The sequence below is a fragment of the Misgurnus anguillicaudatus genome, chromosome 19 (genome assembly GCF_027580225.2).
Source record: "Misgurnus anguillicaudatus chromosome 19, ASM2758022v2, whole genome shotgun sequence".
NCBI lineage: Eukaryota > Metazoa > Chordata > Actinopteri > Cypriniformes > Cobitidae > Misgurnus > Misgurnus anguillicaudatus.
In genome coordinates this window covers 50033560-50048348 of record NC_073355.2, presented here as the reverse complement: position 1 = coordinate 50048348, position 14789 = coordinate 50033560, and the positions used below count along the sequence as shown (strand labels likewise).

Genomic DNA, 14789 nt, shown 5'->3' with positions numbered 1-14789 from the left:
TAATACATGTGTAAAAACATTTAATAATATTGGTATTAAACGTGTTGGACATTACCTCAAAGTACACAACTGTATGAGTCAGGAGATGTTTATGACGCTGTCCGGACTTCTTCTTACTGCTAACGGTTAGCGTATTAATAAATCCTGTCTTCTGTTGACAAACCAATAAAATAATCGAAAACGGATTAATTATTTCAATGTACACCGAAGCATTTACACGTGAAGACGTCAGGCTCTAGTGACGATCGTTTAAACACTAATTCGCGAGGCTTCAAAACCTTTACGAGTCTTTTGATTCGAATCTTCTTCTTCTGGAGTTTTATGGCGGTTGGTAACCCAACTTATGGTGCACTACCGCTACCTACTGAACTGGAGTGTGGAGCACAGACGTGCAAGGAAATAAAACACACAAAATTATTTAGTATAACCCTATTTTCTTTAACAAATTTTAGAATAACTAACTATTTAATTTAAATTACGTTCAAAAAGCTTTGTATATTATACGTTTTTATGCCAATTTTTCCATTTCCTGATTAAATGATATTTTTATTTTCATACTGTGTTGGATGCAGTGATTTTGTTTTTGAACCTTAAAAAATCTTTAACTGGATTTTTTTCCAAAATAATTTTTGCTGACTCTTTCATGAATAATAAACATACATTTGCATAAAGCATCCATATGTGTCCACACCCATGTTGATTACAAACTTGAAACGTTTTAAATTAAGGTAAATATAGAAGAGATACAAATGTGCGATTCAATTCTGATTAATCATGAGTTAACTCATAACAATGCGATTAATCTAGATTAAATTCTCAATTTATCTTACTTTGAAAGCCATTGATAAAATAGTTTTTTAAAGAGTTTAAAAAATAAATTTCCAATAACTTCACAAAACGTATATGGAAAATATTTTCTGAAAAACTAATCAAACCTGTCTGTGTAACAAGAAAAGCACTCTGCAGATGAAGCCACAGGTCTGACCATCTTCTAAAAGCATTCATTCAGTAAATTGTCTGTATTGTTTTGTGTCTCAGACTGCCCCATTCAGTTTAAGCATCCACAGGGCACATTAACACCCCTTCAGCCTGGTTATGGTCATCTAATTAGTATTCTTTTGTTTGTATTATAATTACTCACACATTTCTATTCATGTTGTTTTCAGTGGCGTGTTTACCATTTTGGGGGCCCTAAGCAAAGTCCAAGAACCGGGCCCCCCATGCCCCAGCATTGCCCAAGGTTTTTCATTTGAATTGCACAACAATAATATTCAGTATATAGAATTAAGTGAGCTATATATAAAGCGGATTTATTTTGTTTTACACTGCTTAAAATAACACTAAATTGTTACAGTTTGGCATGACAAAAATTCTTGGTTTAAAAAAATGTTTCACGCCCCTCTCAGATATATCTTTTGCTCGCAAATGTCTTACAGGATGTATTTCAAACAATGTAATTAATACTGCAACTTCAATGTCTGACATCTTACTAAAAAAACTAAATGAGGAAAAAGAGGAAGCTTTAGATTATGATTCAGACTGATCTAACAAGCTGAACTAACAAACCCCAGCAAACAACATTGTAAGTTGGTTATTGCTTGAATTTATGGATGGGAATAACATAACTCTCATGTTCATATTGTAAAACCAAACTTACTCTGAGATACAACAAGCATATAGACTAGACAAACATTAAAGATGAGATTTGATGACAATAATGAGATACAGAATATGATTTATCTATTTTCGACATGATTAAAACCCCTGCGTGGTGTCTTTATCATGTTTATACCTGTACGAGCGTGGAACAAAAAATGCGTGTCACCAATCACAGGTGTGAAGCCCAAAGTCTTTAAAGTAAACTTGACCATAGAGTAAATGTTGTGCAGTTACGAGAGCAGAGAGAGTCGAGGGAGCGCTCATTCCAGCACTTGTGTGGCTGCATTTGTGAGCGCTGAGCAGAGGTGCGTTTTCCCGTAGAGTTTCGCTCATGAAACTATATGTGCCCTCACAAGGATGCGCGCAAATATTATTCTGCGTACAGACTCGCACATATCTTGCTCGTGCATGCTTTATCCGTAGCTTAGATTTGGGTCTGAATAAACGTAACATACTTTCGCACACCTTGTGGCCAGTAGGGGGCCCCCCAAGCCCGTGGGGCCCCATGCAATTGCGTGGTTTGCGTGGTGGGTAAACACGCCACTGGTTGTTTTAATTCCTCCGTTCTTTGATCAAATGTCTTACTTCACTTCTTTGACTTTGTATCAAATCCCTTTCTTTTATAAAGAAACATACCAATTAACGAGTTTTACCAATCTAAATTATTCCTAAAAACATCCCTCTCATATATCGTATGTTATCAAAACACAATAAATAACGGGATTAAAACCAAACTCAACTTATAACATCATAAATAACCATACAGGTCTGACGTGGCTTCGGATCACAAAATCAGACAATAATAAGAAAATAAATTATTTCATGGTATTCTGCACAGAGCTAAATGCTAATGTCGTAACAGTGATGTATTGTTAAACTGAAAGCACATGAGATCATTTTTATGATTGCATTCACCCGGGCACATATGCACATGTATACCTTGCATAAACCCAAACACTATTACTTGTTGAAAGCAGTAAAAAGACCAGTAAAATGTTTATGGGGGCTTTTTTGTGGCTTTAAAGCGTTTGTTTAGTTTATTTTTGTGTTTGTCTTTTCAGTTAATCTTATATATCCTTGCAACACTATATTAATTCTATAAATGCCTTACTTAATAAAATATATGACCTGTAGTGATATACCAGTGAAGGATTTGTGTACATTTCTTTCATGTGTAGTCAACGTCTGATGAGTTGTGCTCTGATGCTGTGTCGGTGAAGGTGTGAACCAAATTGCCGATGTATGGCCCATAGATTAGTGTGATTAACAAATAAATTCCTCAGGATAGAATGCTATCAAGTTTTGATTGATTGTAGCCCTTTTGTCATCATGTATACAGTTTTGTCCCAGACAGAACTTTGGGTGAAGATCTAGAAGGAGGCCATGCTACAAGACTATCTTCAATATAAACGTCCCCAACAACCCATAAGGGTTAACTCACCAGTAAGGAGGATACACATAACGTTCTTACAACGTGGCTATAATTCTGGATGCTTTAAAATGTTTAATGAATTTTTTCTTTTAGTATAAGTATGCAGTGTCATAGGCACATCTTTGACGTTTATAACAAACCAAACTGTTTGAAAATCGGTAAAAAATTAAGCAAGTTATGGTCATTTAAAAGTACCTGCACCATTAAAACTCAATGCTATAAGTGAGCGAGCACCCTGTGGTAAGATGGCCGCCAAATGCGGACGTTCCACTCAATTGGCCAGCAGCGCGGGCAAGACATCTAGCCTTTATACATATCTATGGGATCTGACATCAGTTTTTCTGCACTTACACTTTTGGCACAGTTTTTGCGCTGAAATACTGCCAAAAGCATTGCAAGTCTGCAAATAGTGTGCGGGAATTTCTAAATGCCTGCACAGAATCCTACTAAACCATTTATCTTTGTGCTCTTTGGGGTCTCTCTTTATCTCACTCTCAACTGAAAATGGCCTCTAAGCAAAGGTTTTCTGACAATGGGATTTTGTCAAAGCTTTTTGACAGTAAAAGTGACATAGAGGAAAATGTGTCTAAGGCTACAGGACGCACAGATTGGATCTGAACAGTTGTGATACACAATGTGGACAGTGAGTCTGTCAAATTAGATATGCACCAAAATCAGATTTTGATTGCTAGTGTGAACAAGGTATTAGTCTTGATAGAGAGGCTGCAAACAGCAGGGAATGTGTCACACTTCATGTGTTGTTGGTTTCAAAAAAGAAAAAAATTCTTCATGACTGTTGGCCAATTCCTTAGTGTAATGGTTGTGTTTTATATCATATTTCATTTTAAATAAATACATTAACCTACACGGCGAAACCTGTACCGGGTCCAAAATACTTATGACTTAATATGAAATATTCCTTTAATTTTTAATGGTTTGTCATGGACCCCGTACCACACGAGATACTGTTTGAAAGCTTAGAATCTCTACTTTCTCCAGATATGCATCAGTTTGAGATATATTTTACTGTAAGAAAGTCATTTACACTTAATTTAAACTATCAACCCCCCAAAATTTTTGATATTTAATATTCACATATTATATTTTTCAAATATGACAAACATGGGCAAGTCTTATCAAATGAAAGCTCTCACTCTCAGGAACATTTTTTTTGTTTTTTTATCATCACATATCCAACAAATGTCAAATGAATTCTGTAAAAAAATCGTCTTTTGTAAACATATGTGAAACTTGAGTGTGAACTGTCTCAGATAGCACAGATAGCCACAAATGCTCCACCATCTTTTCTCTTAGGTCCTACTCTAAAAAATGAGTGCATTCACAGCATTTTCTTTGGTTGTGTGCATGAATAATCCCTTGCTATTTATTACATGTACAAAACAAGTACTTTTATATGAAACTATATGAACTTTTGAATTCGACATGCTAAAGAGATCATTCTTTTTTAGGTGTTTACTGTCTGCTGCTGGAACTGTCTGCAGTCTGGTACGCCCAACCAGAGTTATCCACTTTCAAAGACAGTGTTTACGACATAAAAAAATTTTGTGTTTCATCATATGAAAACAACATAAATAACAATATTTGTCACAAACAGCAGCATTTTATGTAACCTCAAATGGTTTTTTTGTAAAATGATATAAAGATATTGCATTTATTCCACTGTGGTTATGGGGACACTTCAAATATTTTTAGGTGGAAACTGAATACAAAAAGGGTATTATTCCTCCCTTAAATTGGAATATAATAACTTTGCATAGATTATGATAGAGAAAAAACTAATTTTTCCTCTGTAAGCTGACATTTGCTGGAACCCTTTTTATTTTTGTGTTTTTTAGAGGACTGACAACACATACAACCATGTTTAGCACTTTAAACAATGAAGTTTTGTACTTTCAAAGGGTTTCTTGTAAAATGATACCAAACTTTTATATGTACAACTCTTAAATCTCAGAGGAATGCTTGCTTTCTTCTCCTATCTAAAGTGGATGTTTCCAAGGTCTTTGCTTTTAACCATCCGACTACCTGCCCGTTACTATGGAGGACCACAAGAGTCATGCAAAATGTAATAAAGAACTTCAATATTTAATAACTACATGGACAATAAAAATAGCAATTAATAGATTTGTTTAAAAATTCATTAATTAATCTATAAATAAAGAGACAAAGTTACAAAAAAAACATTATGTAACATTTTATTAGTCAATAAAAGGTGAGATTATAAAAATAACATAGAAATGAAATATTAATCCATTAATAAATAGTTCAAAGTAATATAACAATTTACAAAAACAACATAAAACACTAAATAAGTTCCTTATATAAAATTGTTGTCACAGGGTGACGATCTTTTGGGGCCAAGAAGCTGTAGTCAGCGAAGAGGTGAGAGCACCATTTGAGAGCGATTCCAAGTATACTTGTGTCCCAGTTGCCGTTCGTGGAGAGAAAGAGGGCCAACGTGAGCGCTAAGATACCGAGCTGTGAAGAGAACCACACTTACCAAGAAGCTGTAGCCAGCGAAGAGGTGAGAGAACCATTGAGATCGATTCACTGTGTCTTTGTGTCCCAGCTGTCGTCTGTGGAGGAAGAGAGAGAACAAGCGTGAGCGCTAAGGAAACGAGCTGTGAAGGAAAGCCATACTTACCAAGAAGCTGTAGCCAGCGAAGAGGTGAGAGAACCATTTGAGATCGATTCACTGTGTCTTTGTGTCCCAGCTGTCGTCTGTGGAGAAAGAGAGAGAACAAGCGTGAGCGCTAAGGAAACGAGCTGTGAAGGAAAGCCATACTTACCAAGAAGCTGTAGTCAGCGAAGAGGTGAGAGAACCATTGAAATCGATTCACTGTGTCTTTAGGTCCCAGCTGTCGTCTGTGGAGGAAGAGAGAGAACAAGCGTGAGTGCTAAGGGAACGAGCTGTGAAGGAAACCCATACTTACCAAGAGGCCGTAGTCGGCGAAGAGGTGAGAGAACCCGTCGAGATCGATCCACTGTGTCCTTGTGTCCCAGCTGCAGTCTGTGGAGAGAGAGAGGTGAAGAAAGGAGAGTGAGTCGACAATAAGGAGCTGTGTGAGATAAGCGGTGAAGTGCCGCGAGCAACATACAGGTACACGGACAGGAAAAAGCCAATACCAACATTGATTGTAATTTGTTCTGCCTCCAGGAAGGAAGAGGAGTGCGCCACGGGTAGAAGGAACCAGAGGCGGGAGCCTGTTCCTCGACGTGACCCCCCCACCCTCTGTCACTCACTCGGCCGTGGCCCCCTGGAGGGCAGAGCCTGACATTAGTTTTAATTTCCCTTTCCCCAAGTCCCAGTACATTTTAAATATTTAAATCAATAAAGAATATTTTATACTTACCTGTCCTCGTTGTTGTCTGGTCATTGGGTTGGTTTTGGGGACCTCCTCGAGGTGGAAGTTGAGAAGGGGCGTGGTTTAACAAATAGCAGCCAGCCCCTGGCTTGTGACATTGTATTTATACATTCTTAATTAAATAATGGAATTGTTGCATTGCAAAATGTATTTCAAAAAGCGATTTAAAGAGAAATAAATAACTGGATTTATAAATTGAACTACAAATACAGGTTTTCCTTATTCTTTTGGCTATTTGATTTGCTTTTCATTTTAGCCTCTCTATTTAGCTTTTCCATGACTTATTAATTGCTATTTTTATTGTCCGGTAGTTATTAAATATTGAAGTTCTTTACTACATTTTGCATGACTCTTGTGGTCCTCCATACGCTACATCCCATACCCACCGATCTCCTTCCAGGCCATCTCTCCTTCGGTTATCACTGCTCTCATCCACATTATCAATTTATCTCTTTACACTGGTACCTTCCCCGCAGTATTTAAAGAGGCGTAGTTAGACCCGCAGCTGAAGAAACCCACACTCAAAAATCCTGCTTTGCTAGAAAACTGCAGACCCGTTTCTTTTCTTCCCTTCATTGCAAAGACTCTTGAACGTGTGGTGTTTGATCAGCACTACCTTTTCTTCACACACACTGGGGTGCCTCAAGGCTCTGTGCATGGACCACTGCTTTTTTCGATATACATGAAATCCCTGGGTTCTGTCATTTGAAAACATGGCTTTTCCTACCACTGCTATGTGGATGACAATCAACTTTACTTGTTGTTCCACCCTGATGACTTCACGGTTTCTGCCCACATCTCAGCATGCCCTGAAGGACATGTCACTCTGGATGAAGGATCACAATCTCTAGTTTAAGCTTAACCTTGCAAAGACAGAACTGCTTGTCATATCTTTTAAACCAAAGATTCAGCACAACCTTTCCATTCAGCTAGGTTCCTTGACCATCACACCTTCCAGGACGGCCAAAAACCTGGGAGTGGTCATTGATTATCAGCTTAGCTTTATGGCCAGCACCTCCAGCTATTGTAGATTCATGTCGCATGTCACTCCTCTTTTTGACTCCCTATAGCAGCTCACATCAAATTTAATGCTCTGCTCCTGGCCTTTAAAACCACCACTGGGTCAGCACCCCCTTACCTTCGCTTGCTTATACAGCCTTATGTACCCTCTCGATCCCTGCGCTCTTCCACCAAGCGACGGCTTGTGGTGCCATGCCATCTCAAAAAGGGAAAAAACATTATTGCGTACCTTCTCTGGAGCTGTTCCACAACTGTGGAATGATCTGCCGGACAGGATCTGCTGACTCTGTAGCTGTCTTTAGGAATCGTCTCTCTTCCGCCATTACCTCACCTCCTAATAAAAGACTTACTATCTTGTCTTTTCCTTTAATTCTTGATCTCTATCTATACATTCTTCCAAAAAAACACTAACCCATGGCTATATATAGTGTGTTGGACATGATGAGACTATTTCCAGTGCACTTATGTATTACTGTTCTTTTGTCACTATAATTGCTTTTATTGTTTACCACATTTGTAAGTGGCTTTGGACAAAAGTGTCTGCTAAATGACTAAATGTAAGGTAAATGTAAATGGGTATGAGAAGCTTTTGAAATTGGGTAGGCCAAATCCAGGCGGAAATCCCCAATTACTCTGTGCGTAATCAGCGTATGCACCATAGACTTTAAAAAAGATGGACGTAGTATCCACAGTGTTGGGGAAAGTTACTTTTAAAAGTAATGCATTACAATATTAAGTTACTCCCCAAAAAAGTAACTCATTGCTTAGTAACTTTTCATGGAAAGTAATGCTTACGTTACTTTTTAGTTACTTTTGCGTTACTTTTTCTTACTTGGCTGAGGCTTGATCTCTTTCAAGCCTTACAGGTGTTTTTTATGATCACAAAAATGTCAAGCTCTGGCCTGCCATCTCCGTTTCTAACTCAAACTGTTCGCGCTAAGGCGCACAAAGTGTGTAATTCTATGTTAATATGTTCAGTTTAATTCAGTACATTATTTTATTTTTAAATTGAATTAATTAAACTGAAAAGTAACTCGCATTACTTTTTTTCAAAAGTAACTCAAATATTAATGTGTAGGTTTACAAAGTAATGCGTTACTTTACTCGTTACTTCAGAAAAGTAATATTATTACGTTATGCGCGTTACTTGTAATGCGTTACCCCCAACACTGAGTATCCGTGACATCACCCATAGTTTGTTTGTTTGTTCATTTATCAGGACAATGTGCAGTTACATTAAAAAGATGGCTGCACTAGATTTAACATTATGCTACTTTCCATCTGTAGTCCTACATAATTAAAATTGCATCACAGTAGATAACAAAAAGCACTACACATATAAAATATTCAAGTAACAAAGACAGTTAATACAGTATAAAAAAGCTGTTCACAACAAATTATAATACACAATATGAGATTAAAATGATCCAACTGTGTGCAAAATTATCTAATTACAAAACTATAAAATACTTTTAGTGAGAGCAGGACTGGTGGTCTAAAAGCCAGTCTTTAACTGTTGTGAGAAAATGTGAAAATCTGCATAGTGTTTTGAAGATAAACACAAGTAAAAATCTAGTTAAAAGTTTAAAAGGCAGTGATTCAGTGTTAAGATTCTATAGAAAATATATGTGATTTAAATTATGAAACTTAACTTCAACATCAGTTAAAACAATAATAACAAATAACAGACTTCATGTGAATAATAAAGAGAAATAAATTGAGACAGAAAAATTCCTGTTAGATATACAGTTGCAATTAGAAATATTCAACCCCCAAAGAGTTTTAAGGATTTATAAATAAAAATCTTTTTAAAGTGCGGGATTCTGCTTTGGATGAGTTTTTTATGAGTTAAGTGAGGCATAAAATCAAAACAGAAAGTGTATGATGTAGTATTTGTGTGTAATAGTATATTTTGTTAAGATAACCATGTCACAATTATTCAACCCCTATATAATATTGTTATTTTTAAAGCTTTCTGACAGTTTTTATGGCCTGAAGTGGAGCTGAAACATCATTAACGCTGCGTTCCAGGCAACCTGTAACCCGTAACTCACGACTTCAAAACCACGACTCACGACTCTGAACTGGGAGTACATCGATCTAGTACGAGTTCACGGGTGGGAAGTCACGGGTTTGACTGGCGTTCCAGTGCACTTTCACCGGTAGAAGGTTGTAAAAACACGAGTTACAGACTGCCTGGAACGCATAGGGTCGTGAGTCGTGGCTTTGAAGTCGTAATTCACGGGCTTAAAAACCTGCCTGGAACGCAGCATAAGCCTTTAGGAACTCTATAACGATCCTTCATTTGCTTCAGCTGTGATGCATATATAAACCCCAACCATCAAGGTCTTCAAGGTGAGTTGCAATCATGGGAAAGACAAAGGAGCTTCCACAAAAGCTAAGAGAGGAGATTATTTCATCACATCTGAAGGGCCTTGGGTATAAGAAGATTTCCAAAATATTTAACATTCCAAGAGATTTTTATTATTTTTTTATCAACATCACTATAATGTTTTTTGAGGTGAGGGGGTTGAATATTTCTGATTGCAACTGTATCTAAAGGAAATATTCCATGTTTGACCATCAGACACTGAAGGGCAGAGCAGCTGCAATGAGGGAGCAGAAAATTTCAGAAGGACTTGAAGAGATGAGGCTGCCCTTGGTGGTGTACACGGCACTGACTGCCCGCTGATTAACTTGAACTCGCATATCCAAAATCATCAGAGGAAATGTTAATAGGCGCTGTTTTTACTAACTGACCACAGACTTAAAGTTTATTCATCTATATTCTTGACAAACAGCTACATTTTACACAGAAAGAGTAATATTTCAAATATTGTGCCGGTTATAAGCTCCTTTGCAGTTAACGTGAAATGTATTCTGGGAAACTTGTCTATCATAAGTCCACACAAGTCACATTCTGATGCATCCTCGATAAAATGAGCGTATCAAGAACACATCCTGAGATGTTATGTAAACTTGGCTTGATGTGATCATGGAACTGGAACAGTACTTGGGCCCAGACTGATGACGTTTCACAAGAATACAAGTACAAACTAGGGGTGGGCCGATCCACTTTTTCCATTACCAATCCGATTTCGATTCCTAAATTCTGAGTATCGATCGATACTGATTCCGATCCAATTCTAGTATTTTTCTTGATCCATTTAGAATTGTGTTTGTGTGTGTCTTGTGTGTGTTTGATGCTTTTTATTCACCACTACTCCAGTGTATTAACTCCGCGAGCACCAGAGCAACCAGAGATTTTGTGACCTTAAATATCTTCATATATTGTTTTTCACATAAAGCTGAATATATTAGGAAGACTTTGAATATAGTGTATTAAAATGTTTATGGTGCTTATATGGTGTTTATGGTTATAATATTCTGACTTTTCTATAGCAAGATAGTAACAACAACGAGTAAGGCACAGTATCGAATTTGGATCGGCCCCATTATTCCGATATCCGATCCAGCAAAAAAGGTCCTGATCGACCTGATATCCGATCCAAAGTATTGGATCGACCCACCCCTAGTACAAACAAGAATGCAGATTGAGAAACTGCCTGAATCTTTTTTGCCGTACACCATTTTGGGCTTTTGTGCGCATGTAGACTTTTAGTAAGGATCCTCCAGACAGTTTTATTAATAAGACCTCAGCTGATTTCTAAACATTGTTGCCATATCCACACTGTTGACACATAATTGGTTCCTATTGAGTGTGAAATCTTGTTTTTTTTTAGGTTTGGTTTTGTCCTGAAACTCTTTCCACACTGTTGACAAACGCATGGTCTCTCTCCAGTGTGAATTCTCACATGTGCATGAAGGTAACGTTTCACTGTAAAGCTCTTTCCACAGTGTTGACAAGTGAACGGTTTCTCTCCTGTGTGAACTGTCATGTGTTTCTTAAGAGTGTCTTTACTTGTATAACTCCTTTCACACTGAAGACATACACTGGCCGGTGCAATTTATTAGGTACACCTTACTAGTACCGGGTTGGGCCCCCTTTTTCCTTCAGAACTGCCTTAATTGTTCGTTGCCTTAATTCAACAAGGTACTGGAAACATTCCTCAGATATTTTGGCCCATATTGACATGATAACATCACACAGTTGTTGCAGAATTGTCAGCTGCACATGCAGGGCACGAAGCTCCCGTTTCACCACATCCCAAAGATGCTTCATTGGGTTGAGATCTGGTGACTGTGGAGGCCATTTGAGTACAGTGAACTCATTGTCATGTTCAATAAACCAGTCTGAGATGATTTGCACTTCATGACATCATAGCGCGTTATCCTGCTGTAAGTAGCCATCAGAGGATGGGTACACTGTAGTCATAAAGGGATGAACATGGTCAGAAACAATACACAATGCTCAATTGGTACTAATGGGCCCAAAGTGTTCCAAGAAAATATCCCCCACACCATTACACCACCACCACCAGCCTGAACTGTTGATACAAGGCAGGATGGATCCATGCTTTCATGTTGTTGATGCCAAATTCTGACTCTACCATCTGAATGTCGCAGCAGAAATCAAGACTCATCAGACCAGGCAACGTTCTTCCAACTTCTAGTGTCCAATTTTGGTGAGCCTGTGCGAATTGTAGCCTCAGTTTCCTGTTCTTAGCTGTCAGGAATGGCACCCGGTGTGGTCCTTGGCTGCTGTAGCCCATCCGCCTCAAGGTTCGACGTGTTGTGTGTTCAGAGGTGCTCTTCTGCATACCTCAGTTGTAACGAGTAATTATTTGAGTTACTGTTGCCTTTCTATCAACTCGAACCAGTCTGGCCATTCTCCTATGACCTCTGGCATCAACAAGGCATATGCGACCACAGAACTGCTTCTCATTCTCCTTTTCTGACAGATTAGAAATTTGCATTAACGCACAGTTCGACAAGTGTACCTAATAAAGTGGCCGGTGAGTGTATTTAAGGTTTCTATCAAGTGTGAATTCTCATGTGAGTCTTAAGTCCACCTTTATGTCTGAAACTCTTTTCACACTGAAGACATGTGTAAGGTTTCTCTCCAGTGTGAATTCTTATGTGAGTCTCAAGTCCATGTTTATCTCTGAAACTCTTTTCACACTGAAGACATGCGTGAGGTTTCTTTTCACTGTGAGTTATCATGTGTGATTTAAGGTTTCTCCACGTACTGAATCTCTTTTCACACTGAGAGCATATGTAAGGTTTCTCTCTAGTGTGATTTCTCATGTGAATCTCAAGTCCACGTTTATCTATGAAACTCTTTTCACACTGAAGACATGCGTGAGGTTTCTTTTCACTGTGAGTTATCATGTGTCTCTTAAGGTGACACTCCACACTAAAACACTTTCCACACTGAAAACACACGTGAGGTTTCTCTCCTTTGTGAATTTTCATGTGTGCTGTAAGGTTGCCTTTACTTATGAAACATTTTTCACACTCATGGCATCTGTAAGGTTTCTCTCCAGTGTGAATTCTTTCATGTATCTTAAGGTTTCCTTCAGCAGAGAAACTCTTTCCACACTGTTGACAAGTGTAAGGTTTCTCTCCAGTGTGAATTCTCAAATGTTTCTTAAGGTCACCTGCAGTTTTAAAACTCTTTTCACAGTGCTGTCAAGTGATCGGTTTCTCTGCGGTGTGAATCCTCATGTGTATGTTGAGGTTAGGTTTTGTTCTGAAACTCTTTCCACACTGTTGACAAGTGCAAGGTTTCTCTCCGCTGTGAATCCTCAAATGTTTTTTAAGGTCACCTGCAATTTTAAAACTCTTTTCACACTCATGGCATGCGTGTGGTTTCTCTCCAGTGTGAATTCTTGAGTGGTCCTTAAGATAACTTTTATCTTTGAAACTCTTTCCACACAGATGACAAGTAAATGGTTTTTCTCCAGTGTGTATCCTCATGTGTGCTCTAAGGTAATGTTTTGTTCTGAAACTCTTTTCACACTGAGAGCATATGTAAGGTTTCTCTCCAGTGTGTATTCTTATGTGTATCTCAAGTCCACATTTATTTCTGAAACTCTTTTCACACTGAAGACATGCGTGAGGTTTCTTTTCACTGTGAGTTATCATGTGTGATTTGAGGTTGCTCCACGTACTGAATCTCTTTTCACACTGAAGACATATGTAAGGTTTCTCTCCGGTGTGATTTCTCATGTGAGCCTCAAGTCTCGTTTTATCTCTGAAACTCTTCTCACACTGAAGACATGCGTGAGGTTTCTCTCCAGTGTGAGTCATCATGTGTCTCTTAAGTTGACTTTTATCCGGGAAACTCTTTTCACAATGTTGGCATGCACATGACATTTTCCCCTCGTGAGTTTTCTTGTGCCGGTTAAGGTTCGATTGAGAGGTGAAACTCTTTCCACACTGTTGACATGTGAAAGGTTTCTTCTCACTGTGAGTCCTCTTGTGATCTTCAGGGCGTTCATCTTCTCTGAAACTATTTTCACACTTTATGTCTTCTGTCTTCAGAGTTTCTTTCTGTGAAACATTATGGTTTATTTTTACAATCTGATGTTTCTCATCCACTTCAGCTTGACTCTCCTCTTTCACTTCCATCATATCTAAAATGAAGACAGTAAATAGTTCATATTGATAAACCAGAATGACAAAACACATTTGAGATTGTCATGTATCCATTGTAGTTCAACTCTTATGCTTTGTTCAAAACCCTCTAACACTTGTGGCGTTTCCAATATCACTAAATATTAGATTATATATTTTTGTCAACTTGTTTTCATTTAGTTAGGACTGGTTTTTATTTCTGTTTTGAACTTATAAATCTGAGCTTATGCACCTAAATGTTTTGTGAAAAAGCATTATCTGTGAAAATGTTTGGCAATATTAAAATGACCATGACTAAATCACCATGGGTGATGTAATGCCATTTTTAAGTGGGCTTTTTATGGTTTTCTTTCATGCTCTATGAACCCTGTAAATTAACCTTACTCACCCCATTTAATTCTAGCTCTGCCACTGTTCATACAGTGGCAATAAAAAGTATGTGAATCACCAGAAATGAACGGTTTTCTACAGTGATTTGCCATAAAATGTGATCTGATCCTCATCTAGGTCACAACAATAGACAAACACAATGTGCATAAGCTGACAACACACTAACAATTCTAGTTTCTTGTTTATTTGTGGTAAACCTCCATTAAACATTCACAGTGCTAAAGGAAAATCGAAGTAAAACCTTGGATTTAATAGCTTGTTGAACCTCTTTCAGGTGTTCTGAATCAGACCTGCACATTGCTCAAAAGGAATTTTGCCCATTCCCCTTTACAAAACATTTGTAGGATTTCTGATTTTTTCAAAAT

At 37.9% G+C, this 14789-nt stretch overlaps 3 protein-coding genes across 4 annotated transcripts in view; all 3 read right to left on the bottom strand.

The window, feature by feature from the left end:
- The window catches only part of LOC129422537 (uncharacterized), a 681876-nt gene that overhangs the window by 516290 nt on the left and 150797 nt on the right, over positions 1–14789 (bottom strand). The gene's annotated exons all lie outside the window — the stretch shown is intronic.
- The window catches only part of LOC129422743 (uncharacterized), a 177576-nt gene that overhangs the window by 36550 nt on the left and 126237 nt on the right, over positions 1–14789 (bottom strand). The window lies entirely within an intron of this gene.
- Positions 6986–14030, bottom strand: LOC129422356 (uncharacterized). Its single transcript, XM_073856608.1, has one exon. The coding sequence runs from the start codon at positions 14026–14028 to the stop codon at positions 13087–13089; it is 942 nt and encodes a 313-aa protein (XP_073712709.1). The 5' UTR covers positions 14029–14030; the 3' UTR covers positions 6986–13086.